The 25,071-nt window shown below is 62.5% G+C and overlaps 1 protein-coding gene across 1 annotated transcript in view; it reads left to right on the forward strand.

Annotated features, from left to right (window-relative positions):
- PLXNA1 (plexin A1) overlaps positions 1–24,251 on the forward strand; it is a 45,310-nt gene extending 21,059 nt beyond the window's left edge. Inside the window, exons 9-31 of the mRNA XM_028101833.2 lie at positions 208–408; positions 2,760–2,856; positions 2,937–3,130; positions 3,237–3,388; positions 3,482–3,602; positions 3,901–4,037; positions 4,991–5,158; positions 5,617–5,710; positions 5,883–6,122; positions 6,206–6,349; positions 6,688–6,922; positions 9,383–9,525; positions 11,200–11,456; positions 11,744–11,810; positions 14,479–14,625; positions 14,734–14,893; positions 15,698–15,801; positions 16,075–16,171; positions 16,537–16,727; positions 16,919–17,088; positions 18,639–18,851; positions 18,938–19,088; positions 20,860–24,251. Of these exons, the coding sequence (XP_027957634.2) occupies positions 208–408; positions 2,760–2,856; positions 2,937–3,130; positions 3,237–3,388; positions 3,482–3,602; positions 3,901–4,037; positions 4,991–5,158; positions 5,617–5,710; positions 5,883–6,122; positions 6,206–6,349; positions 6,688–6,922; positions 9,383–9,525; positions 11,200–11,456; positions 11,744–11,810; positions 14,479–14,625; positions 14,734–14,893; positions 15,698–15,801; positions 16,075–16,171; positions 16,537–16,727; positions 16,919–17,088; positions 18,639–18,851; positions 18,938–19,088; positions 20,860–20,955 (3,579 nt within the window). The 3' untranslated portion in view covers positions 20,956–24,251. The remainder of the gene's footprint in view (positions 1–207; positions 409–2,759; positions 2,857–2,936; positions 3,131–3,236; positions 3,389–3,481; positions 3,603–3,900; positions 4,038–4,990; positions 5,159–5,616; positions 5,711–5,882; positions 6,123–6,205; positions 6,350–6,687; positions 6,923–9,382; positions 9,526–11,199; positions 11,457–11,743; positions 11,811–14,478; positions 14,626–14,733; positions 14,894–15,697; positions 15,802–16,074; positions 16,172–16,536; positions 16,728–16,918; positions 17,089–18,638; positions 18,852–18,937; positions 19,089–20,859) is intronic.
- The last annotated feature ends 820 nt before the right edge of the window (positions 24,252–25,071 follow it).

Here is a 25,071-nt window from a genome sequence, read left to right on the forward strand (position 1 = left end):
CGGGGGAGAGGCCACAGCCCTGCAGGTGCAGAATCCAGGCCTCCCACCTCCAGCCCAGCTGGCTCTTTCTGAGGTCCTCAGTCGGCCAGTGTGTGAAATGGGCACTGTGATGCTCGAAGGCTCTGTGCACAGACGGGTCGGGGCCGCGGGGAGGGCGTACCATGCTCGTGGCGCCCAGCCCTTCAGCCGAAGCCTTGTCGCCCCCAGGACTGTCCGCAGATCCTGCCCTCCACCCAGATCTATGTGCCGGTGGGCGTGGTGAAGCCCATCACTCTGGCCGCCCGCAACTTGCCGCAGCCACAGTCAGGCCAGCGTGGGTACGAGTGCCTCTTCCACATCCCAGGGAGCCCGGCGCGTGTCACTGCCCTGCGCTTCAACAGCTCCAGCCTGCAGTGCCAGAACTCCTCGGTGAGGCGGGGTGGGGGGGTGCCGGGCATCCCGTGTGTGGTCACCCTTGTGGCTCTTAGCACAGAGACAGCGCACAGGCAGGTGTGCCTGGGACGGCTCAGAAGGCACCCTCGGCCTGGCCGGGCTGTGTGGGTGAGAGGGCCGCAGGGGTGACACGCCGAGAGCCACCCAGATGTCTGGTGGGAGCACATCGTAGACGGGGGACAGGGTGACTTACTTAGACGGGGTGGGATGTGGCAAGGAGGCCAGGCTGGTGTGCGGGACGCCCAGGGGCCAGCCTTGCCTGTGCTTCCGGGAGGGCCAAAGTCCACAGGGCCCAGGCGCTCAGCTCCTTTTCTGCATCTGATGGCCAGACCCAGAAACTGTTTCCAGTGGCTGGTGTGGTGACTGTAGCTGGTGGTGTTGCCCGAGGGCCGGGGGGCAGTCACGTTTGGAGTCTGGAATCTGACAGGGTAACAGTTCCAAAGCCTTTGGTCAAGTCCAGTGAGTTTAGTGATGGCAATCTTGCAGACCCACATCCTTCGCTGGTGGGTGCAGGGAGCGGTGTCGAGCTGGTGGTCCTAAGACCAGCCTCGAGCTCTCCCCAGCAGGCTCTGTGGCAGCTGGCAGGCCTTGGTTTCCCCACTGTTCCAGAAGAGAGTCCTCAGGGGAGAATCCCAGGGAGAGGCCTCTCGTCAGAGGTGTGGCCTCCTGCCGGTGGTGGCAGCTCCTTGGCCAGCACCTTGGGTGTCCAGCAGAGCGGGTTGGGGGTCCCAGCAGCCTCCTGGGGGCAGGTCGGCCACCTGGCCAGGCCCCCGTGGCCTGCACCTGGCTGGAGAGGCCCCCACACCTTCCCGCCCGTCCTGCCCTTCCCATCCTATCTCCTCATCTGTCCCTCCCTCCAGCTGCCTCTCTCTGGCTCCCGCGGCCCGGCCACTTCCACTGTCTCCTTGCTCTCCAGCTCTCTGTCCGTGCCTCTACTGCCCGGTTTCTCTGCCGTCCCCGGGCCTCTGTCCCCTCCATGCTGCACTTCCCCACCCCCGAGCCCACCTTTGTCTTTCCTGTGACTATGTTGAAAGGGGAAAGGGAGTACCAGGGAATTTGATAGAATCCAATTAAATTCCTGCAGATAAAATAGTGATGAATTGCTCTGGGATGGAGTGGAGGTCCTCAGCTGCAGAAAGTGGGACACAGCTGGGAGTGCTGGGCCCGCGCTCCCCGGGGGAGGGTACTGTCCCCGAGCCCAGCCCGGCCCGGGGGGTGGGAGGGCAGAGCTCTCCCTGATGCTGCTTCCTGCAGCCTGTGCCCAGGGCTCAGGGGCACACATCTTACACCTCAGGGCAGTCCTGGTGTGGGGATTACTGAATCCATTCAGCAAAGAAACAGGTTCCTAGAGAATCCCTGAGAAATAGCCATGGGGGCCTGTTGGGAAGTTCTGGTTCCCTGGTGGGGCAGACTGCAGGGGAAGGTGGGGGGCTCTCCCTGGAGGGTGAGCCTCATGGGACTGCTGGGGACAGGCTTGTCTGGAGAGCAGGGATTCTGGCCACCAGGAAGGAAGCCCTGTGTGTGTGGTATGTGTGGTGTGTGTGTGTGTGTGTGTGTGTGTGTGTGGTGTGTGTGTGTGGTGTGTGTGTGTGTGTGTGTGGTTGTGTGTGTGGTGTGTGTGTGTGTGGTTTGGTGTGTGTGTGTGGTGTGTGTATGTGGTTGTGTGTGTGTGTGGTGTGTGTGTGTGTGGTGTGTGTGTGTGTGTGGTTGTGTGTGTGTGTGGTGTGTGTGTGGTGTGTGTGGTGTGTGTGTGTGTGGTGTGTGTGTGTGGTGTGGTGTGTGTGGTATGTGTGGTGTGTGTGTGTGTGGTGTGTGTGGTGTGTGTGGGTGTGTGTGTGGTGTGTGTGGGTGTGTGGTGTGTGTGGTGTGTGTGTGTGGTGTGTGTATGTGGTTGTGTGTGTGTGGTGTGTGTGTGTGTGTGTGGTGTGTGGTGTGTGTGTGTGTGTGGTGTGTGTGGTGTGTGTGTGTGTGGTGTGTGTGTGTGTTTGGTATGTGTGTGGTGTGTGTGTGTGTGTGGTGTGTGTGTGTGTGGTATGTGTGTGTGTGTGTTTGGGGGGTGGTAGACCAAGGCAAAACTGGGTGTGACAGCTTAGCCATCTCGGCTGGCTGGTGGGTGGGGGCTCTGTGGGATTTCCGGCTCCAGATTGGAAATGCCATTTTGGACAGGCAGAGCCCCTGGACTCTGTCCTGCTGAGTCTGCTCCCAGGGGCCAGTCCCAGCGGTTGCCAGGAGAGGTAGGCAGGCTCTGACCCACTGCCCTGGACAGTGGCCTGCAACCCCTGAGTCTAGGCTGTGCATGTGACCACCCGCCTGCCCACTGCCCACAGTATTCCTATGAGGGCAATGATGTCAGCGACCTGCCCGTGAACCTGTCGGTGGTATGGAATGGCAACTTCGTCATCGACAACCCTCAGAACATTCAGGGTGAGCTGGGCGGGTGTCTGGGGTTTGCGGGGGCAGGGGGCACTGAGGGCGGGCTGAGCTGACCGCGCCCCTCCCTGCAGCCCACCTGTACAAGTGCCCGGCCCTGCGGGAGAGCTGTGGCCTCTGCCTCAAGGCCGACCCGCGCTTCGAGTGTGGCTGGTGCGTGGCCGAGCGCCGCTGCTCCCTGCGTCCCCACTGCCCCGCCGACTCGCCCGCCGCCTGGATGCATGCCCGCCATGGCACCAGCCGCTGCACCGACCCCAAGATCCTTAAGGTAGGCAGCCCCCCCGTGGCCCCCCCGCCCCCGGCCTCCTCCCACTCCCTGCCCCACTCAGCCCACGGCGGACTGCACGGGTGTCCCAGCCCCGGCCTCTCCACAGCTGTTTCCCGAGACGGGCCCGCGGCAGGGGGGCACACGGCTCACCATCACGGGCGAGAACCTGGGCCTGCGCTTCGAGGACGTGCGGCTGGGCGTGCGTGTGGGCAAGGTGCTGTGCAGCCCTGTGGAGAGCGAGTACATCAGTGCCGAGCAGTGAGTGCAGCCCGAGCCGTGCGGACGGGCAGGGGCACCCCGACCCCCCGGGCTGGACCCCGCAGCCCACTGAGGCCCCTTGGCACCCCGCAGGATCGTCTGTGAGATTGGGGATGCCAGCACAGTGCGGGCTCATGATGCCCTGGTGGAGGTGTGCGTGCGAGACTGTTCCCCCCACTACCGGGCCTTGTCACCCAAGCGCTTCACTTTCGTGGTAAGCCCCCCTCCCCCCGCCCCCCGGTGGCTAAGGGGGAGCTGTGCAGGGGCTGGATTGAGCTCCTGGTCCTCGGTGGGTCCCTTCATTATGCAACACTTCTGTTCTGGTCTCCCCTCCCCTCCTTGTCTCCAGGCCCCACTCCAGGTCCCTCCTGCACACTTTGGGCCCTGACTGTGGGCTGCATATGAGAGCCCGTGTGCACACAGGGCCTGGGGCCCGGCTGGAGGTGCAAGCAGGCCTCTGGCCTGAAGGGCAGGCCTTTCCTCCCGCTCAAGCAAGCCCCTTCCTCCCATAGACGCCAACCTTCTACCGGGTGAGCCCTGCGCGAGGGCCCCTTTCGGGCGGCACCTGGATTGGCATCGAGGGCAGCCACCTGAATGCGGGCAGCGATGTGGCTGTGTCTGTTGGTGGTCGGCCCTGTTCCTTCTCCTGGTATGGGGTGCAGATGGGGAGTGGGGGGCCAGGGCAGGGCCTGCCTTCCCTGGGTGGTGGTTGGTTCACATGGCTGCATGCCCCCTCCCGTTGCCCAGGAAACAAGGGGGGGTGTGGAGAGCCCGGCTGGGGTGATCACTATGGAAACCAGAGGCGGAGAGTGTTACCATAGAGACACACTACCTCCTAGAGTGGGCAGGGCAGGGCAGGCAGGGTTGGTGGGTGGGCAGGGCCTGGACCTGAGGGGCGGGCACAACTGCCCTGTTTTGGGGTGAGGGGGATCCCTTGGGAACACAAGTATTTTAAAAAAAATTCTTAAGAGGGAAAAAAGAAATCTTGACAAAAGCCCTGAGGCTTGAAGTGGATAATTTTAGATTAGGGATGATAATGGAACGGCCCTTTAAATATTTTCCTGCGGTAATTATCTGCTATCAGACTAATTATTGGTGTTTGCAGCCTTGCTGCAGGAGCGGGCCTGGCGGCTGGGGAGCCTCCGCTGTGCTGAAGTAGCTGAGGGGACAGGGACCCAGGTGCAGGCAGTGGCTGGCTGCTGCTCGCTGGGGATGACCAAGTGCCCTCTCCATGCTGGCCACTTCATTCTGCCTCGTCATGGGCCAGGCTTGGGTTGGCTCCGTTTTCAGATCAGGAGACAGAAGCGGGGAGGGGGATGGAGAGCGTGTGCCTCACTTGCCTTAGTGAGAGTTGGTGCTGAGTGTGGCCCACTGGGAGACACACTTAGCCCCTCGGAAGTGCTGTTGGGAAAGTGGCTGTAATGGTCATCAGCTACCTGGAGCAGGTCCCGTTGGAGTGCCATTTTATTGGTGGGCAGATGAGGCCTGGGGAGGTCCAGTAACTTGCCCACACACCTGTCTGTGATGGAGCCTAGACGCTTAGCCCACCTCGTAAGCGAGCCCTACCACCTGTGTCCTCACTGTTCCCCCTGGCCTCTCAAGGAGGAATTCCAGAGAGATCCGGTGTCTGACGCCCCCTGGGCAGAGCCCTGGCAGCGCCCCCATCGTCATCAACATCAACCGTGCTCAGCTCACCAACCCGGAGGTGAAGTACAACTATACGGAGGACCCCACCATCCTGAAGATCGACCCCGAGTGGAGCATCAACAGGTGGGTGCCCCCCTCCAGCCCGTCCTGAGCCCCAATGACCCCATCTGTCCTGCCGAGGGTGGCGCTCCTGCACCTGCCTCTCTTTCTGCTTCTCAACACTGGGCAGGGGTTGGGAGCAGAATCTAAACGGGTGTATGAAAAAGATCCAGAGCGCTACTGTGCCCTGGATGCAACAACCCGGTTTTCGTGTCAATCACGGAAACAGATTGTCCTCTAAACTCTGGGATGCTGAGCTCCTCAGGAAGATCAAAGGAACACAGTAAGGTGCCCAGAGCCACAGCTCTCAGGACGATGGACCGTGTCCACCTTGAGACGTGGTTGGTGCCATTGGAGGTCCGGTGCGTGGGGATTTTAACCTGTCAGCTGTCTTTGCGGGGGACCGACTGGCATGTCTGGCCCAACCTATGTGCTGGGCCCGGGCAGAACTTCCCCCCATGATCCCCTATCCCATCTTCTAGCGGAGGGACCCTCCTAACGGTCACGGGCACCAACCTGGCCACCGTCCGCGAACCCCGCATCAGGGCCAAGTATGGAGGTGTCGAGAGGGAGAACGTGAGTCCTTGTGGGACCCCTAGCAGTTTGTGCCACTGCAGGGGGGGACGTGGACCCCGGGGAAGGAAGGTGGGGGCCCCCATGTGCAGGCGAGGCTGCGGCCCCTCAGTCCTGCCGGGGCCTGACTCCATGTGGGAAGCAGCCAGCCCAGCATCCACGCCTACATCCCCAGAGCTGCCTGGTGTACAACGACACCACCATGGTGTGCCGGGCCCCATCGGTGGACAACCCTACGCGCAGCCCGCCGGAGCTGGGGGAGCGGCCCGACGAGCTGGGCTTCGTCATGGACGATGTGCGTGCACTGCTGGTGCTCAACGCCTCCTCTTTCCTCTATTACCCGGACCCTGTGCTGGAGCCGCTCAGCCCCACGGGCCTCTTGGAGCTGAAGCCCAGCTCCCCACTCATCCTCAAGGTGGGCCACTGTGATCTGGGTGGGGGCACAGGATGGGGGGCTTGTGGGGCAGTGGGACTGTCTGGCTCACCCCACCCTCACAGGGCCGGAACCTCCTGCCCCCTGCGCCTGGCAACTCGCGGCTCAACTACACAGTGCTCATCGGCTCCACACCCTGCGCCCTCACAGTATCAGAGACCCAGCTGCTCTGCGAGTCACCCAACCTCACGGGGCAGCACAAGGTCACGGTGCGTCCATGGCCCACCCATCCATGTTCTGGCCCCAGCTCTGGTCTCCTGGGCCCCACCTGCCTTTGACCCACTGACCCTGCCCCACCCAGGGCAATCCCAACTCTGTGGCTGAGCCCCAGACTTGCCTCTGTCCCAGAGGGAGCCCAGCTCAGCCCTCGCCTGGCCCTGGTGCCCCCTGGTGGGCCTGGCACCTGCCGAGTCCCCACATCCCCACCCTCTGCCCACCTCAGGCCAGGGGCAAGTGCTGTGGGATTCTCAAGGGGCATGGTACCAGGGGCCTCCGGAGCTCCCAGTGGGCAAGGGGCCTCCTGATTGGCCTGCACCCCCACCCACAGGTGCGGGCTGGCGGCTTCGAATTCTCGCCAGGGATGCTGCAGGTGTACTCGGACAGCTTACTGACCCTGCCCGCCATCGTCGGCATCGGCGGGGGCGGGGGCCTCCTGCTACTGGTCATTGTAGCTGTACTCATTGCCTACAAGCGCAAGTCTCGGGACGCCGACCGCACCCTCAAGCGGCTGCAGCTGCAGATGGACAACCTGGAGTCCCGCGTGGCCCTGGAGTGCAAGGAAGGTGCGTCGTCAGAGCTGCAGGCACGCCGTGTGGGGGAGTGGGGAGCACGGGGAGCGGGGCTTACTCGGCTGTCGCCGCATGTGAGCCAGGCCCTGTCCTCCCCATGATTCTGCTTGGTGTTTGACCTTCCTGACGCCTTTGCTATGCCATGCTCAGGCTCGGGCATATGGGTGAGGCCCTGACCAAGGCCTGCAGCTGGACCCTGGGCGAGCACAGCCCCTATGGGTGTTACTTGAGACACAGGCTCTGGAGCCAGAGAGCTTTGCATCTGTGCCCCTGCTTGGCTGCAGGACGTTGAATGGGCACATGACCTTGTGTCTCAGATTCTTCATCTGTAGCATGGGTGCGGTGATTCCATCTCCAGGGCCAGGCATGGCCCCAAGGAGCGGGGGCCCTTTCTTTAGGCCCTGAGTACGTACAGACCTTGGCTGATACTGGTCTTTGTTTTCGAGGGGCCGTCTCGGGAATGAGGCCACAGCTCAGCCTCCTAAAAGGGGCTTGGGTCCCTTAAGACCCTGCTGTGTGAGTGGTGGAAATCAGCCCAGGTCATTAGGGAGATGTCGGGTGGGCTTTTGTGCAGGGAAAGTCTGGGGCACAGCTGGCTTCCAGCATGGCTGGGCCAGACCCTCAGCTGCGTCTTCAGCGATCCCTCCCTGTGGTGCCAGGACCAGCACAGGGGGCAAGCTCAGCTTTCCCGCTGGGCCCAGCCCTGCCCAACTGCTGATGCCACGCCTAGTCACGTGCCCCCTTCCCTGAAGCCTGCTCCCCTGGAAGCCCCTGAGTGAGAGTGGGCAGACCCCAAGGGCGGGAGGGGGGTACCCCAGAGAATAGGGTGGGTTCTGACAGGCAGGGGCCACAGATGTCAGAAAAATGTGAGCAGTGGACTCGGATGTCTGCAGGAAGGGTGAGGGGGGTGGGCCCCAAGTTGGAACAGAGGCCACTCTGTCTCTGTCCCTCGTGTCCCAGAGAGACCAGTGTGCTCATTCCTGGCAGAGCAGATACTGCCCGACCTGCCCAGGAGCCAAGGGTACTGCTGCAGGGTGGGCACAGAGAGGTGGGCGCATAGGTCAGGGCCTGCACGGAGCCCTGGTGGCCTGGGATGGAGGCCCTGGGCTGCACGCTGGCCACTTGAGGGGGTGGGTGCGGCTGCCGTGCGTGCCGCGGGCTCTAGGCAGCAGACAGCAGCCTTGGCCTGTGATGGCCACCCTCAGACCTGGTTCGCTTCTCTGGCTGGTGTGAGGTGGTACCGCAGGGCTGTGTGACCTGGGCAGGGGGCCAGCCTGGGATGGCCCCCGTCTCCTTGTGGCCCCCAGCTTACCGCCTCATCAGGGAAATGGGGGCGGTCACAAGGGGTGGATGGAGCCACACTAGTGGTAATTGACAGGTGAAGGACCTGTCTTAGGTGCCAAGAGCAACCTCACACGTTTTGTGAATGCTGGCCACAGCTCTGGGAGGCAGGTGGTGGGAGTGTTCCTATTTGGGGCATGAGGGAAAGGGAGCTGAGGCCCTGGGGGTGACTGCTGCATGGGGGCCTCATGCCTGCAGCAGGCCGGGCACTGGGCTGTTGGTGACTCCCCCGGGACTTAAGAGTGTCCCATTTAGTCAGGACCCTTGCCCGTCTGAGAACTGAAAGGTCCTGGACCGACCCACCCGCCCCATGGGACACAGGCAGGTGTGTGAGGCTTAGGTGGGAGTCAGGTGGCCTAGATGGGGAGCTCTGTGGGCAGGGAGAACCTCAGGATGACGACAGCCGTGTGCCGCGGCCAGCACACAAGGTGCCTTTATCTGCCAGCGCAGTGTGGGGGGCAGAGGCTGGTGGGTGCTGCAGGGCCGGCCAGGCGGCGATAACCAGATTCTTGGCAGCGGTGCCCATGAGGTGAAGGCCCTTGCTCTTAATTAAACCTGCCAACCATCCCCCAGAGCCCGCCTTGCGTTCCTCTGGCTCCTGATCAGATAGAGCCTCCCTCGGGCCGCTGCAGGGCAGACACCTCCCAGCTCTGGAATGTTCCGTTGAGGCCTGCCCCTGCCCTGCCTGCCTTTGTTTCCAAAAGAAGCAGAGCTGCCCTCAGGAGGGTGGGCAGTGGAGAGGGCCCGCGGGTCTGAGCTCTGCGTGTGGCGGTTGTCAGAGTGGAGGGTTCAGGGGAGCCGGGGCGGGCAGTGTGCACCCCAGGGTGGTGGAGGGAGCCAGCACCCATAGTTTCCTTGCCCTCCGGTGCCAACGTTAGATGCAGGAAGCCCCTCTCAGCCCGGCCCTGGGCGCAGCACCTACTCTGCTGTTGTCTGGTGCATCCTGGGACACGTCAGAGGGACAGAGGTTTTGTCCGTGTGTTAGCACTGGGTGAACTGAGCGGTTTCCTTAAGGTTACCCAGCCAGTGAGCCGCAGAGCCAGAGTTGGAGCCTGGCCCTGAGGGTGGGAGGGCTTGGGGGGGCAGCTGCCTTGATACCTCATCTGGCTGCAGCCTTTGCGGAGCTGCAGACGGACATCCACGAGCTGACCAATGACCTGGATGGTGCCGGCATCCCGTTCCTCGACTACCGGACGTACGCCATGCGGGTGCTCTTCCCCGGGATCGAGGACCATCCAGTGCTCAAGGAGATGGAGGTGGGCTGTTGGCTGGGGCTCACTGGACCTCTGCCCACTGCTGGGGCTCCTGGTTACTGTCGGGCAGCCTGGGGCCCCCGGGGGATGGCCCACACGTGTTGGGAGGGGCACTGGGAGGCAGGGCCCTTGGCTCCCTGTAGTGCTTCTGCAGTGGCGGGGAGATGGGCCTGGTGGGGGCCTGCGGTCGGGGCTGGGCTTCATCCCAGCCAGCCACCTTGGGTGGAGCCTGGGCTCACTGGGACCTGCCTCTATTTTATCGAGGCCTTGAGTGCGTTGTGTACTGCCTGTGCACATTCACCTGGCCTGTCTCCTGGCTGGTTCTGGATGCTGAGCCTCACTGGGCAGGGGGCTACTGCCGTGCGGACTGGGAGGTGTGGGGGCTCAGCTGGACTTTGCGTGGCTGTTTGGGGTGAGTGTGTGGCTGTTGCAGCACGGCGGCCCTCACGGAGCGGGGCTTTTGCTTTGTGGAGGTGTTGGCAGTACTCAGGCTATTGGCATGAGCTTGCTGAGAGGAAGAGGGCTGGCCCCGAAGTCCTCTAGGAGCCCCCAGCGGCAGGCCAGGAGCCCAGTGCCCAGCCAGAAACAGTCAGAGGCTCAGCAAGTCAGCTCGTTCATGCTGTCCTGCCGAGGGCATCCCATCTGTGCACATTTTGGATGTGGGGGAGCCCCTCCTTGTCACAGCTCTCTCGGTGGGACAGTCCCTCTTGAGCTCTGCTGGAATGGGCCTTCCTATCACTCTGGCTCAGGCCCAGGGCTGCCTTGGGCTGCTCATCAGCTCCTCATCCCGGGGATGGCTGCCACATCAAGGGCTCCACATGCCTTGTCACATCTCTTTCCTGATGTGGTCCTCTGCTGTGCCAGCCTGACGGCTCTCTTAATTGGGACTGTGTTCTACTTGGGTCTTGTCACCTGTCTGCCTGGGCTGGGAGCAGTGGCACTGGCAGCCTCTGCATGGCCTGGTGGGGAATCTCCTGTTTTGACAAGCCTTGGTGTGTGTAAGAGAGAGAGTAGGGGCCCTGGAGCCAGCCATGCCTGCATTCCACCCCTTCTCCCCACTTCCATGTCACGTGGTAGTGAGCAGAGAGAGAGGGAGTCCACCTTTACTCAGAGCACTCCTCCTTCTGATTTTTGTTTGCCCCCTCACTGTGAACGTGAGGGAACATGCTGGGCAGGAGGAGATGGCCCAGGGCCACGCGGAGGGAGGTGGCCATGCTGGGACTACCTGCCCATACCCGCTGTGTGGGGGGATACTTTATTGTCCCCTGTGAAGTGGGGAAGGTGATTCTTGTTGTGAGTGCAGAGTGAGACCATGGATGTTCTGTGCTGGTGCCCAGCAGATGGGGCATTGAGTTTGGCTTCCTTCTAGCTACCAGAGCGAGGCTTCAGGAGGTGGCGGTCCCAGTGTCTGGCTGCAAAGAGAGTGGCCTTCGTTCTGTACCTCCCACTGACACTGGTCTGCCCCGTCCCTGCCTGTGGTGGGCTACTCAAGTAGCTGCCCGGACACATCCGTTCTACCAAGGACAGTTGAGGCCCAGGGACCTGTTAGGGCAACATGTCCCCTGCCTTTAAGGCCTCCTCTCTGGCCCTGCCCTCAGCCTTCCCCTTCCTGCCTCTCATGTGGGGGCTGGGTGCCCCACTGGGTCTGAGCGCACCTGTGGGCTGCCCCTCCCCCAGGTGCAGGCCAACGTGGAGAAGTCACTGACGCTGTTTGGGCAGCTGCTCACCAAGAAGCACTTTCTGCTGACCTTCATCCGCACGCTGGAGGCCCAGCGCAGCTTCTCCATGCGAGACCGTGGGAATGTGGCTTCACTCATCATGACGGCGCTGCAGGGCGAGATGGAGTATGCCACGGGGGTGCTCAAGCAGCTGCTGTCTGACCTCATCGAGAAGAACCTAGAGAGCAAGAACCACCCCAAGCTGCTGCTGCGGCGGTGAGCCTGGACTTCCGACCTGCAGACCCTAGCTGGCGCATCGGGTGCGGGGCCCCCACCCCAGAGCATGCCGTACCCAGTGCCCATTGGTGCCAAGCCAGAGTTGTCCAGCTCAGAGGCCTGGCTCTGGGGCCAAGGGCTGGGGTCTCCATGGCAGCCCCCAGCCGCCTGACGCCTGCGGTGCCTTGCAGGGCCTGACCTTCAGCACCTCAGGCGGGAGTGGGGTGGGCACAGTGAGCAGGCATGGCAGTGGAGTCAAGCCACCCCCCTCGTGTTGTGCCCCCCAGGACCGAGTCAGTGGCGGAGAAGATGCTGACCAACTGGTTCACCTTCCTTTTGTATAAATTCCTGAAGGTAGGTGGCTGCTGAGGAGGAGGGAACATCAGAGGTGGGGTGTCAGGCAGGTGGATGGGCTCAAGGGAAATAGGAGAAGAGAGAGTCACGGGCAGGTGGCGGGGGGGAGGTCTCAGCCCAGAGGGGCTCGGCTGGGGACTGGGTCTCAGCAGGAATTCCCCCAGGACATGTGTCTCCTTAGCCTCTTTCCTCCTCCTCTTCCTGGAGACTGACCATGCCTCACCCAGCCCCAAGGTAGGGGTGGACACCCCAGCGCTGCAGTGAGCATCTGGCTAAGCTGGAGTTTGGACCCAGGCCCACGTCTCAGTAGCTGAGCCCATGGCCCAGAGCCAGGGATGGAGGGGACATGTGGGCAGGGACTTTTCTGTGTCCAGCACCCAGTGCTGACCAGCCTGGGGAGGCTCTTGGGGGCTCCTGTTGGCCCCTGTTGGGAGATGGTGGCCGCCTGGGCCTCCTCTATTGTCTGGACAGGCCCCCACCCTCAGAAGATGAGCCCTAGAGACTCGTGGCCAGCCTCAGAATAGGGTGGACACTAGATACGGTCCAGGTGGATTTTTTGGGGGTATAAGCAGTGAGACTGGTTACTTGCTCTTTAGAAATGTGATGATTCAGAGCCAAATATCTGCTTCTCTTAAAATCTGAAGGCTTGGCAGACAAGCCCACAGTCCTGCTGGAGAGGTGGATGGGGGATGCCCAGCGTAGCCCAGTGTATATGGTTCGAGTGTGCTCCCACCTGGTCTCTGGCATCTGGTTGATGCCCTGCAGATGGCCAAGGTTATAGGCAGTGGAGCCCAGTGGCCACGGGTGGGGGCTGGCCGCAGGTGGCCTGGAGCTCAATTTTACTGTGGTTGCTTCTTGGTCATGGACCTTAGTTGCCGGGGTCCTCACTGAGTTGGGGATAGCGGCGGACTCGTGGAGGTGCCTAGGGCAGAGTCTCTCCCTGACTGGGGAGAGAGGCATGGATGGGATGCTGGGATGCGAGGTCAGGTGAGAAGGGGCAGGGAATCAAGGGGATGAGGGACTTGAGCAAAGGTGTGAAGGAAGGGAAGGAGTTAGCCAGCCCGAGGGAAACAGGTCCCCGAGGTACATGCAAGCTCCAGCAAGGGGGCCCCGGGGGAGCCAGGCGGGGCTGGTCCGGTGGGGGCCACAGCAGGAGGGAGCAGTGGCAGAGTCTCAGAATCCTGGGCACATGACAAGTGCCCCGTAAACAACATTATCATTGCACAAAACTGGTGGCCAGTGACAGACTCGTGCCTTTCTTGTAGAAATGCAATTCTGTGCAGACCGTGCAGGGGGCACTTATGTGCTCGTAAAATGGTGTTCCGTAAGCCAAGAGAAGCAAGGACTGGTGTCAAGCCCTGTCTCCTTTCCTCCCTGTCTGGCCCTGACTCTGCACACCCAGAGAAAGGGGACTCATTTTGACGTCCGGTCTGAGAACCTGGGTTGGGTGTGTGTGCCGTGTGAGCGCAACACAGGACACGGCAGGTGGACGGGCTGTGTGGGTGTGGTGCTGTCTGAGGGTTGTGCTTTGGGCTCCTGGGCGGGGCCTGCTTTGTGCGGGGTGGTGACATGGGGGGTAGTGAGCAGAGGGAGAGGGAGAGGGAGGCCACATTTACTCAGAGCACTCCTCCTTCCCATTCTTGTTTGCCCCCTCACCGTACACATGAGGGAACATGCTGGGCAGGAGGAGATGGCCCAGGGCCATGAGGCAGGGAGGTGGCCATGCCCATACCTGCTGTGAGTGGGGATACCAGAGACTGGCCTGGGCTGCTTCTGTCCACAGCCAGGATCTGAGTGAGAAATTTCTGGTTGTAGGCACAAGCAGGTGCAAAGGCCCTGAGGTGGGGACACGCTTGGTTGGTGGAGGAGTAGGAGATGGCCTTGGTGGCTACAGTGTGGGGAGCCAGAGGGCAAGTGGTCAGAGGCAGGGGCAAAGCAGACTCTTGCTGAGTGCCTGGGGCCCAGCTCTCGTCTTGGCCACGGACTCCTGTGTCCCACGGTACTGGAGAGTCGCAGCTCCAGGTCAGTGTGTCTGCACCCATGGTTGCATTGGCCTTGTGCTCTCAGGTGATGGAAGGAGGGGTGGTCCTCTGCCTGCAGGGCTGGGTCCCAGCTGGGTGGGCCTCTGACATCCAGCCAGTCACCGTCAGACACAGTGCTGTGCGGCACAGGGTCCACCGTGCCTCGGGCCGTGGGGTGGGCCTGGGAGCCTGGGTGCTGTGTTGGCTGCTCAGGTCAGGCTCTGGAGAGTGGGGTGCTGGAGCACAGGCAGGAGGCTGGGGGCTGGGGTGGTGGGCCCGCTGAGGCCTGAACTGGGGGGACGCTTCAGGGAGGAATCCACCGGCCTTGGTCTTATTTGGCATAAGCCCAGCTTGGCCACATGGTGTTTTTCTCTGTGTGCTCCTCCTGGTTGAGGCCACACTAGGATTTTCACTTCGAAGTTCACAGGGGCAGCTGGTCTGTTGTTCAACCTATTTATTTTCTTGCACCGCCTTCTTGGGGCTCTAGAATCAGGGATCTGCTTGTCTGCTAAAAAGAATTTGGAAAAGTTGCTCCTTTCTCGTTGTGGGAAGCGTGCACACGGCTGCACCAGAAGCTGGGAGTGGAGGGTGGAGGCGGCCTCCCCTGGGTGTCCTGGACACAGCTGATGCCCACCTGCCTGCTGCAGGAGTGCGCGGGGGAGCCCCTCTTCATGCTCTACTGCGCCATCAAGCAGCAGATGGAGAAGGGCCCCATCGACGCCATCACAGGCGAGGCCCGCTACTCCCTGAGTGAGGACAAGCTCATCCGGCAGCAGATCGACTATAAGACACTGGTGAGTGCGAGCCCAGCCGTCCCGTGCAGCCCTGCCCTCTCCATGCACCCCTGCACAGCGCGCGCCCAGAGAGGTGGGGCTTGACGCTGCACCCTGCCCTGCCCGCAGACGCTGAACTGTGTGAACCCCGAGAACGAGAATGCACCCGAGGTGCCGGTGAAGGGGCTGAACTGTGACACGGTGACGCAGGTTAAGGAGAAGCTGCTGGATGCCGTGTACAAGGGTGTGCCCTACTCCCAGCGGCCAAAGGCTGGGGACATGGACCTGGGTGAGCCTGACTGCTCGGGGAAGTGAGCTGCGTGTGCCAGGGACCTGAGGCTACAGGCAGCGGGCCGGACACGGTGCTGGTCTGGGGGTGCTGCAGGCCATGGGGGTGGGGGGTCTGTGGGAAGGGATGTGGTCTGGGCTGGGCTCTGGAAAGCTGCTCCCGGCCCGGGCAGAGGGAAGAAGCAGGAAGTCCACTCAGAGGCTGCTGCCTTCCAGGGGACAGGCAGGTGGGGGGTGCCTGGGTACCGAGGAGGGGGTAGGCTTGTTGGAGCTGGGACAGGGGGCCACTCTGGCTCATGAGCCAGACAGGTAGGGGTGGCTGCAGAGCTAGAAGGGCCCAAGCAGGCGGGGGGAGGTATAGGGCCCGGGGCTCGCGTGGTAGCTGTGGCTGGAGAAGCCAGGGTGGGGCACCATGCTGGCCTCAAATGCCAGCCTGAGGAGGAGGGCCTAGAGCTCTGGAAGGCAGGGCATACTGTGGGAGGGCCGGGCTGCCCCCAGTGGACCAGCTGCAACAGGTGGAGGGCTGCCGGAGGGGGCGTGGGCAGCAGCAGGGATGCAGGCCTTACCCGCAGGGGTGCATGCGTCCTGCTCAGAGCCAGGATGGGAGCCTCGAGGAGGGGAGGAGTCTTGTCTCTCCCTCATTCTGCCGTTCCGGGCCTCTCACTAAGTGTCCACAGGATGCCCTGCTCCCTCGGGGCCTGTCCTTTCCCTCCTGCTCTGAGAGGCCAGGATCATGGGTAGGGAGTGGTGGGTGGGTGGCACCTGCCCGGGTGGCCCGCCCCTCCAGCACTCCCCTTCCCCCTAGAGTGGCGCCAAGGCCGCATGGCGCGCATCATTCTGCAGGATGAGGATGTCACCACCAAGATTGACAACGACTGGAAGAGGCTGAACACGCTGGCTCACTACCAGGTAACAACCCCCAGGCTTCCTGACCCTCTGGCCACAGCTTGGGCCTCTCCTCTTGGGGCCCCAGGGCAGTGCCATGTCTAGGCCCGTTGGGCTCTGGGTAGTGGATCTCTCAAGGAGAAGAGGATACAGGGACCCCACGCAGCCCTGCAGGTGCACTGCTGGGGAAACAGGCTCAGAGTGCTGAGGTGACTGGCCTCCAGGTTCAGACCAGGAAGGGGGTGTCCTCTGGGCTCTTGATGATGGGTCACACATCTCCTGGCCCTCTGCCCGCAGGTGACCGACGGGTCCTCAGTGGCCCTGGTGCCCAAGCAGACGTCTGCCTACAACATCTCCAACTCATCCACCTTCACCAAGTCTCTCAGCAGATACGGTGAGGGGCTAGATGGGGACGGCAGGGCCCACAGGCCTGGATGGGACGCCCCCCCTCCCCCTGCCCAGTGCTCCCTGCTGCAGGCTGGGAGGGGCCTTCTTCGTGGCTTGTCCCTTGGAAATTGCTTTTCCCTCAAATGTGGAGGCTCTCTTTCCCCAGACGTTACATAGTGGTCCTTTCTGCCATCTCCCTGATATCTCTGTCTGTCCCCAACAACCCAGGGAGGTGGGGCTGTTGATTCCAGTTTTCAGATGAGGAAACAGCCTCAGACAGGGGAGCTGCCAAGGCCACCTGACCAGCACCAGGGTGGGCATTGGGTGCTAGGCGTGGAGGGCCCCCCCCACTGACGAGCAGGGTGCCTGCAGAGAGCATGCTGCGCACAGCGAGCAGCCCCGACAGCCTGCGTTCACGCACCCCCATGATCACGCCCGACCTGGAGAGCGGCACCAAGCTATGGCACCTGGTGAAGAATCATGACCACCTGGACCAGCGGGAGGGCGACCGAGGCAGCAAGATGGTCTCCGAGATCTATCTGACACGGCTGCTGGCCACCAAAGTAGGCCCTGGTGGGCAGGTGGTGGGGAGGTCAGGGGGTGGAACGGCCAGGCCTGGGCCTCAGAAAGCAGAGCTCAGAGCAAACCCCTCATCCTCACCCTTATCCTGTGGCAACCAGCTGCCCAGGCCATCCGGGAGGCGAGGGGGGCAGCCTGGTGGCCCCCCTGGACCTCTGCTCTTGCCTGCCTGCAGGGCACGCTGCAGAAATTTGTGGATGATCTGTTCGAGACCATCTTCAGCACGGCGCACCGGGGCTCGGCCCTGCCGTTGGCCATTAAGTACATGTTCGACTTCCTGGACGAGCAGGCTGACCAGCACCAGATACACGACTCAGACGTGCGCCACACGTGGAAGAGCAACTGGTGGGTTTGGGAGGATGGGGCGTAGCGGGCGCCCCAGGGCGGGGAACAAGGGCACTAGGGGTCCAGCCGGGGAGGGCTGGAGGCTGTGGGGCCACGGGAGGCTGGCCCCCAGGGACAGGTTTCCCCGGGTGAGGAGAGAGGCCCCTCCAGGTTCACCGCCTCCGCGCTGAGGCCAGTCCCTCTGCGGGTGCGCCTTCCTGACTCACCCATCTTGGGGGCGTCTGACGTCTCCCCGCCCAGGGTGTGGGCATGTCCTCTGCTCCAACTTGTGGGACCTGCCTTAGGGCGTGGGAGGTGAATATGGGTGTGTGTCCATGCCTGTTGGATTCACGAGTGTCTTTGGGTGTGCGTGGCTGTGTGCAAGTGTGTGAGTGCGGGCTTGCGTGTGAGCAGTCGGCTCAGTGGGATGGGCCCGTTCTCACCGGCTGCAGTGAGGACAGTGAGAGCCAGCACTCCTGAAGCCCTCCCCCCTCCCCCTACGGGGCCAGCAGCCACCACCCAGTCTGGCTTTTGTCTCTCTGAGCCTGACCCTGGGCCCTCGGCACCATTTGCCCTATCACAGAAGCTCCTGTGCCTTTGGCCTCTGGCATCTTCCTCCCTTGTCCCCCGGTGACCTTAGCTCTCCTAGGACTTTGACCTCTACAAGCTGCTGCTTCCCGAGCCTGGGATGCAGCCCTGGCCCTGGTTGGGACCCACCCTGGGCCTCCAGCTCCACCTGTGCTCCTTAAGAGGGTTCCATGGGGCACTGGAGAGGGGGCAGCGCCATGCAGGTTTGCATCGTCCAGGGGAATTTTCTGTGATGGCGGAATGTTCTAGATCTGTGCTGTTCATAGCAGTGGCTGGCAGCCGTGCGTGACTACTGAGCATTTGACCGAGGACTGGTACAACCCAAAATCTGGATTTTTAACTTCATTTAATTCTGTAAACTGCCACACATGGCTAGTGGCTAGTGCATACCCTAGCTGAGGGCTGTCCCAGAGGTGGCATTTTGGATGAAGAGGTCAGCTATCTGTGGGGCTGTGTCTCCTGGGCCCTTTCCTGGTCTTGCTTCCAGGGCCCATCTGGGTAGGAGAAGGGGTGAGCCAGGCCAGGTGTGCCCTGTCTTGGGGATGAGCCTTCCCCTGGAGGGGAACCTGCTTAGGTGTGAACCAGCCCCATGGTGTGCCTGCATGAGTGTGTGCCTTCCATGGGGGTGAGCCAACCTGGGTGTGTGTGACCCCTGATGTGAGCAGGCATGCAGGTCTAGGAGGTCTGTGGCCATGTGCACTGGGCACCCAAAGGTGAGGGAGCACTTCTGGGTCTGTATGTCTCACCCATGTGTGCCTCTGGGGGAGGGCTGCCCTCCTGGAGGCACTGGGGGGTGGGATGCACTCACCAAGAGTCCTGGCTCTCTCTGGGCCTCAGTTTCCCCACCTCCTTGGAAAACCGTGACCAATGTGAAGGTCAGAGCCAGGAGGGCTGCAGGCCCTCTGGCCAGCCCCTTCCCTACACCATTGGGAAGGGATGCTGAGGCCTTGTCTGACCATGCACTTGGGCCCACCCACCTGCAGCTTGCCCCTGCGCTTCTGGGTGAATGTGATCAAGAACCCACAGTTTGTGTTCGACATACACAAGAGCAGCATCACGGACGCCTGCTTGTCAGTGGTGGCCCAGACCTTCATGGACTCCTGCTCCACGTCTGAGCACAAGCTGGGCAAGGACTCACCCTCCAACAAGCTGCTCTATGCCAAGGACATTCCCAACTACAAAAGCTGGGTGGAGAGGTAGGCGGCGCCAGGGGGGCGGGCAGACGGGCAGGCAGGCATGGGGCCAGGACCCCACTCACGGCCCCCCCTGCCGCCCTCTGCAGGTACTATGCTGACATCGCCAAGATGCCTGCGATCAGTGACCAGGACATGAGCGCCTACCTGGCCGAGCAGTCGCGGCTGCACCTGAGCCAGTTCAACAGCATGAGCGCCTTGCACGAGATCTACTCCTACATCACCAAGTACAAGGATGAGGTGAGCATGCGCACTGGCCCTCACCCAGAGCCCCCTCTCCCACGCCCGCCCAGCTCAGACCCCTGCCAGATGCTGCCAAGCAAGCGTCCTCCGTTAAAGCCCCTTCAGCTACCCCTGCCCCACCAGCCCCTCCCCACGTCTCAGGGCTGGCTGGGCGCTTGCCTTTTCCACTCTGCACCCCGACTGGCCACCTTGCTCACTGGGGCAGGGAGGGAATGCTGTCTTGACTCCTTGCCAGGCCTGGCAGGGTCGGGCTGGGCTGCACTAGGTCAGGGATTGTGCTTCTGGTCATTGTGGGGCGTGGGGGAGTGGACGGCAGTGTCTTTCCAAGGTGGAGACTGTGGGTCAGTGAGTGCCTGTGCCCTGAGGGCCCATCACAGGGTTTATCAGCCTGGGTGGATGTCTCCAGGGCAGGGTACCAGGCCTTTCCTCAACCTTTAGCACCTTCCGCTGCTGACTTGGAGTGAGGCTTCAGGAGGCCTCCTAGGTGTCTCTGCCGAGCTGGGGCTCCCTGAGCTGTCTGGGGAGGGAGGATGGTCTTACAGGCTGGATTGGATAGGGCACAAAGGGCTGGAGCAGCAGGATGGGCCTGGCCAGTGCCAGGGCCCTGAGGCCAGAGTGGGCCCTGTTGTAGGACGGCGGAGGCTGGGAGGCTGAATCAGCCGGCCCTGGGGGAGGAGCAGGAAAGGCTGAGGCAGGGTTCGTCCCTCGGTGTGCACGCCTCGGGGAACTTGGGCTGTTCCCTGAGTGAGATGGGCCTTCAAGGTTTAGAGCCGTGATTGGACTGCAAGATAGCAGGGGACGAGAGGGAGGCAGAGACCAGCAAGGCTGCAGCCACGCTGCTGGGCCGTGGGGTTCAGGGGCTAGGTCTTGCCTATCGGACTGGCTGTGGGCCTGTCTCCAGACCTGTGGCTGAGTGACAGGAAGTGTGAGGCGGGCTGCAGGAGCTAGGGGTCAGCTATTCAAGTGTGAGGGGAAGGATCTGAGAGCAGGAGAGTCTCAGGCCCTAGGCCCAAGTGTGGGGTCGGCGGCCGAGAGAAGGAGGCATCCGTGAAGGGAGAAGGCAGCCCCAGAGGTGAGTCCAGAGCCGGGACAGACAGAGCCTTGGGACTGAGAGCCAGGGACAGGCCACGGCAGATGGCCGAGTGCGGAGGAGGATGAATGGCCTACAGGTTGGGGACTGAAGCCCGCCTTCTTTCAGCCCTCGAGGGAGAGCAGAGGGGAGCTCGCGGTCCTCTTTGAGGAGCTCTGCTGTAACGGGGTGTGGAGAAACGGGCGGTGGTTGGGGGCGCTTGGATGCAGTGAGGGGGCGGCGGGGCTGTGCTCTGGTGGGCTGACGGCCAGTAGGACACAGGAGTGTGGGCAAGCGGAGGGCCCAGCGAGTGCTCAGTGCCTCAGGCGGAGCTGGGGTGCAGAGCAGGCTGTGAGGGGGTAGTGTCTGTGCCCCGTGAGGCCAGGCCCTGCTCTGACAGACCTGCACTGAGAGAGCCCCAAGGGCTGGCTGTGATGAAAGCCCGGTTTGGGGACAGGGTAGGCATGGTGACCTGGGGGAGTCATTCTCTACCTTGGGGTCCTGGGGGTCCAGGCTCAACCCAGACCCCTCAACTGAAATGGAAGGAGCGGAGTCTAGTGCCGACTCCGGAGGCCCCGCTGGTGGTGGCCGTGTGACATGCTCCCTGGGCACCCCGCCCCACCTCAAGCTTTCTTGTACCCTCCCATGGGAGCAGGTGGCCCTGGCCAGGCTCACTGACGCCCCCGCCTACCCTCGTAGATCCTGACTGCCCTGGAGAAGGATGAGCAGGCGCGGCGGCAGCGGCTCCGGAGCAAGCTAGAGCAGGTGGTGGACACGATGGCCCTGAGCAGCTGAGACACTCGGCCATCACCGCCCAGTGGGAGTTGAGCAACAGGGCCCACAGGCGCGGCCTCCGTGTCCGGCAGCCAGAGCTGGGAGGCCCCGGAGGCAGCCTCGCCCCAACTGTGCCTAGTGCCAGGGCGCTCGGGGCCGGGCGTGCGGTCCAGCGTCCTCCCGGCCCTCCCCCTCCTCTTCCTGCCTGGCGGGGGTCCCAGTTCTTGGTGTGGGGGACCGTGCCTGCAGCACCACCCGTGCCCAGAGCTGCTCACCACGGGGCGGGGGGAGCCCAGCTGTGACCAGGGGCTCCTGGGGAGGAGAGGGTGCCGCCAAGGACCAGCGGGTAAGGCTGGAGCCCTCCGGGAAAGGGGTAGCCGGCCTGGTCTGTCTCCTTGAGGCCGTGATGCCAAGGTCAGAAGGGCCAGGACGAGGGGCTATAGGAGGGCGCCAGCCGTTCCTGGCGTCCTGGGCAGAGTGTGAGGCGCGGGCCCCGGATGGCAGCCCTGGGCGGGGGAGGCTGAATGCCCAGGGCCCAGCCGAGGGCCGCTGAAGCCGGCCCGCCCGCCGCGTCTGGCACCCCCACGCTCGCTGCACGACCGCCACCATCCTCCGATTCACCGCGTGCTCTCCGCGGCCGCGGCCGAGGCCGGAGCGCCACGTCAACCTCGCTCAGACAGGCCCCAGCTCCCTCCTGTGGAGGGGCTGCAGAACAGTTCGCCCAGCGCCCCCATGTGACTTCCAGAAGGACTCGGTGACTCCTTTCCTGTCCTCAGGGCTGCGCCTCTGGGAGCCACTGGGGCCTGGGGCTCCGGGTCATGAGCGCACGTTCCCGTTATTTATTCCCCCACAGTACCGCTCCTGGCACCAGCCCCTGGGCGGGCTGTGCTCTCTGGCCGCGCGGGTCCTGGGAGTAGCCCCCGGCCACCCTCCTCCCTCGTCCCCCCTCTGTGTCCCCTGCTCGCCACGTCCACTTTCAGCGGCTTCCGGTCCGACATCTCTGCAGCGCGGTGGGACATCTGGGGGACTTGTTTTGGTTGTTTCAGGGGAGCACTCTGGGTGGGCAGCCGGGGCTGTGGCAGGGCCCCCGGGAGTAGAACGCAGTGCCCAGAGGGGCCCGAGGCTGGCTCTGCCCGTCCGCCCTCAGTGAGCAAGAAAGAACATGTTTTTAATTAAAAGAACTCTGTACATATATATATATATATATGTGGCTCTAGCCTCAGTCTCCAGCCCCAGTGGGGTCCTGTATAGTTAACTGGAGGAGGAGAAATTTCACAATGTAGAATAAGGAAATTAGGGCAGTGGGAAAGCAATACCAAATGGTCGTGGAGGAAGTGGCCAGGGCTTCCCCCGGTGGCGCGCCCCCAAGGCCTCTGCCCCTCGACCTGCGGGTCATCCTGTTTTTGTTTGTTGACGTACAAAGGAGAAATCTTCTCGCTGGCCCCTCGAGAGTGTCCAGGGCGCGGGGCCATGGATTCCTGCATGACCGTGCTAGCGTTTAGTCTGACTTGATCTTTTTAAAACTGCAAGTGTTGAATACTAGAGGTTGTTAGACCCCTTTTTTTATGTTTTTTAATTAATCAGTCACTTGTGAAACAAACAAGCGGCCCGGCCCCTTTTCAAGTTCACTTTTTCGACGGTACTCAAGATTCCCACGGACTTTAAGGGACAGCTAACTGTGGCCGGCTCTGCGCCCACGGGCTGCCTGTCTTGGGGTCCCCCCTCCTAAGCAGCGTGAGCCACACCCTGGAGATCAGATCAGGGGCCACTTCCTCCCGTGAGGGAGCTCCGTGAAGTCCGAGCGCTCCTGCTGCAGGAAGGTCTTGGCACAGGCTGGACGGGGGACCCATGGGCACCGGGCAGGGCTCGGGCCTCCTGCGGCTGTGGGTGCCCTGCTGGAGCTCAGGCCACCCCCGGCCCCAGCTCAGCTCCTGTAGACTCATCCCTGGGCAGCCCAGCTGAGGCCGGTCTGGCTAGAGATCTGGCTGTCTTTTGGTAACGGCTCGCCTTGGCCTGGATTCTTGTCCCCGGGTGCACCCCTGCCTCCCCTCTGATGTCTGGCCGCGTCTGAGGGCAAGCCTCGTTCTCCCTGAAAGTCTTCCCAGGATGCCGGCTTCTATGTGAAGCCCCTGTTCTTCCAGTTCCATGAGGTCAGGTTGGGGTTCCTCGGCCCCTGTGTCCCTCCTCTTCAGAATCTAGTTCCAGCCCCTTCCTCTGCCCTCCCTGGTCCCCGCAGAGCCAAGCCCCCTGTGCCTGCCTCTGCGAGGCGACAGGTTCCAGGGCAGGGCCCTCCCCGTGCCCTTGTCACTTGGACAGTGGGCAGGCAGGGCAATGGTGGCAGAGGGAGGCCAAGCACTTTAGCAGTACCTGTTTACATGCGAGCCCGTGGAGCTGGTCTTTGGCCTGCCTCACCCCTGCAGCAGATCGTGCGCACCTGCCTTCCTGCTGGGTCGTGCAGTTAGGCCCTGCCTCCTCCTTGTCACTACTTCCCATGGCCCTCCCAATCCTGTAGCACCCTACTGGCACCTCTGCGCATCCTCCTGCCAGGGGCTCCCACCCCAAGCTCTGACACTGGCACAGGGGCCTGGCAGGAGCCTGGAACTGAAGCCCTGCTCTGAGCAACGGGGGTGGGCGCCCCTCTGCCATCCCAGGGCTTGGGGGATCCAGGCCTCAGTGGGGGCTGCAAGGGCTCCCAGCCTGTCCCAGACACTGCTGCTATTGCCTGCCCTGCTACAGGCCACTCCTCCCCACTCCCCTGCCTGGCCTTCCCCCTTCCCCACCCTGCCCCCATCCACACGGTCTCAGGAGTGCCCCTAGACAGCTCACACCTCGCTCTGGGAGCCTGGTCTCTCCATATACCTCGAGCTTGCCCTGTATTCCCTGACCCAGGGCCCGAGGAGCCGGGGCTGGGGGCTGTGGAAGAGGGACCTGGGGTACCCCAGACGGAGGGCCCCAAACCTCCCTCCCACCTTCCCTGGTTTGGCCTTGCTGAGAGTACCCCCACCCCGGTTCCCCAGTTCTGGATCTGATTTCAGGCTCACGTCGTTGGTGCTACACAAGCTAGAATAGATATATTTAGAGAGAGAGAAAGATATTTTTAAGACGAAGCCCACAATTAGCTGTCCTTTAACGCCACAGAGCCCCCACCCAAAAGAAGAGTGATCACTCGGCCAGCCCGAGCCGCCCGCCCGGAGGTCGCTCTCCCGCAGGAGCAGTGTGGCTGACGGGCGCTTGGCCCGCGGATCGTGTAAATACACGGCTATTTCCTATTTTACTGTTCTTCAGATTTAGTACTTGTAAATACACACACACATTAAAGAGAGATTAAACATTTTTGCTAAATCTCTTGGCTCTTGAGTGTTCGTTGCTGGGAGGGGTCTGGGGCAGGGCCCACAGCCCGGCAGGCGCGCCCTACACTCCAGTGTGTCTCCTGCTCGGCACCGGGCCCCTTGCCCGCCGAGCTGGGTGCTGACGGCTCCCAGTGGGGTTCATACCAGCACAGCCGCATCACCCCAGAACTGCCTGCAAGAGCAGGCTCTTGGCCACCGCCGCTTCGCCAGGCCTTGGGGGGTTGCTGCCCTGGAGCAGGAGTGCTGTGCTAGGGGTTCTGGGGACCTTGGAGGCACTCAGGAACTGTCAGCGAGACTGAAAGCCACCAAGGCCTGGAGCCCCTCAGGGACCCTACACGCTACCTGTCAGAGGTTCTTCTGGTGCTTCTCCTGGGCAGCAGGGTCAGGAACACCTGGCTCGGAGCACTGGTTCCCAGGGGGACCTTGTCTAAATGCAGATCGTGCTCCAGAGAGCCAGGAGGGGCCTGGCTGCTCCAGGGACTTCAGGCCACCTTGGACAGCGAGGGCCTGGAGCCGTGTTTACCAGATTCTCTCAGCCAGGAGCATTCTTTTTTGTTGGGAGCCCCGTAGCTGAGGAACCCAGTGGGGAATGTTGGCCTTTGCAGCACAGACATGCTCTCCTATCCCAGGAAGATCTGGGCCAGTACTTTTCTTATGAAAACGGTGTTGGTGCAGTCTCTGCTGGCGCGTGGCTCTGCCCAGCGGCCCTGTCTCGAGGCCCGTCTCCTCCAGGGCCCAATAGGGATGGCTGTTGCTGACCCAGAGGGTAGGCATGGGATCAGCGGTG

Source organism: Eumetopias jubatus, unplaced genomic scaffold, assembly GCF_037043125.1.
Source record: "Eumetopias jubatus isolate StellerSeaLion01/CBP00866 unplaced genomic scaffold, mEumJub1_p1.0 scaffold_1, whole genome shotgun sequence".
Classification (NCBI taxonomy): domain Eukaryota; kingdom Metazoa; phylum Chordata; class Mammalia; order Carnivora; family Otariidae; genus Eumetopias; species Eumetopias jubatus.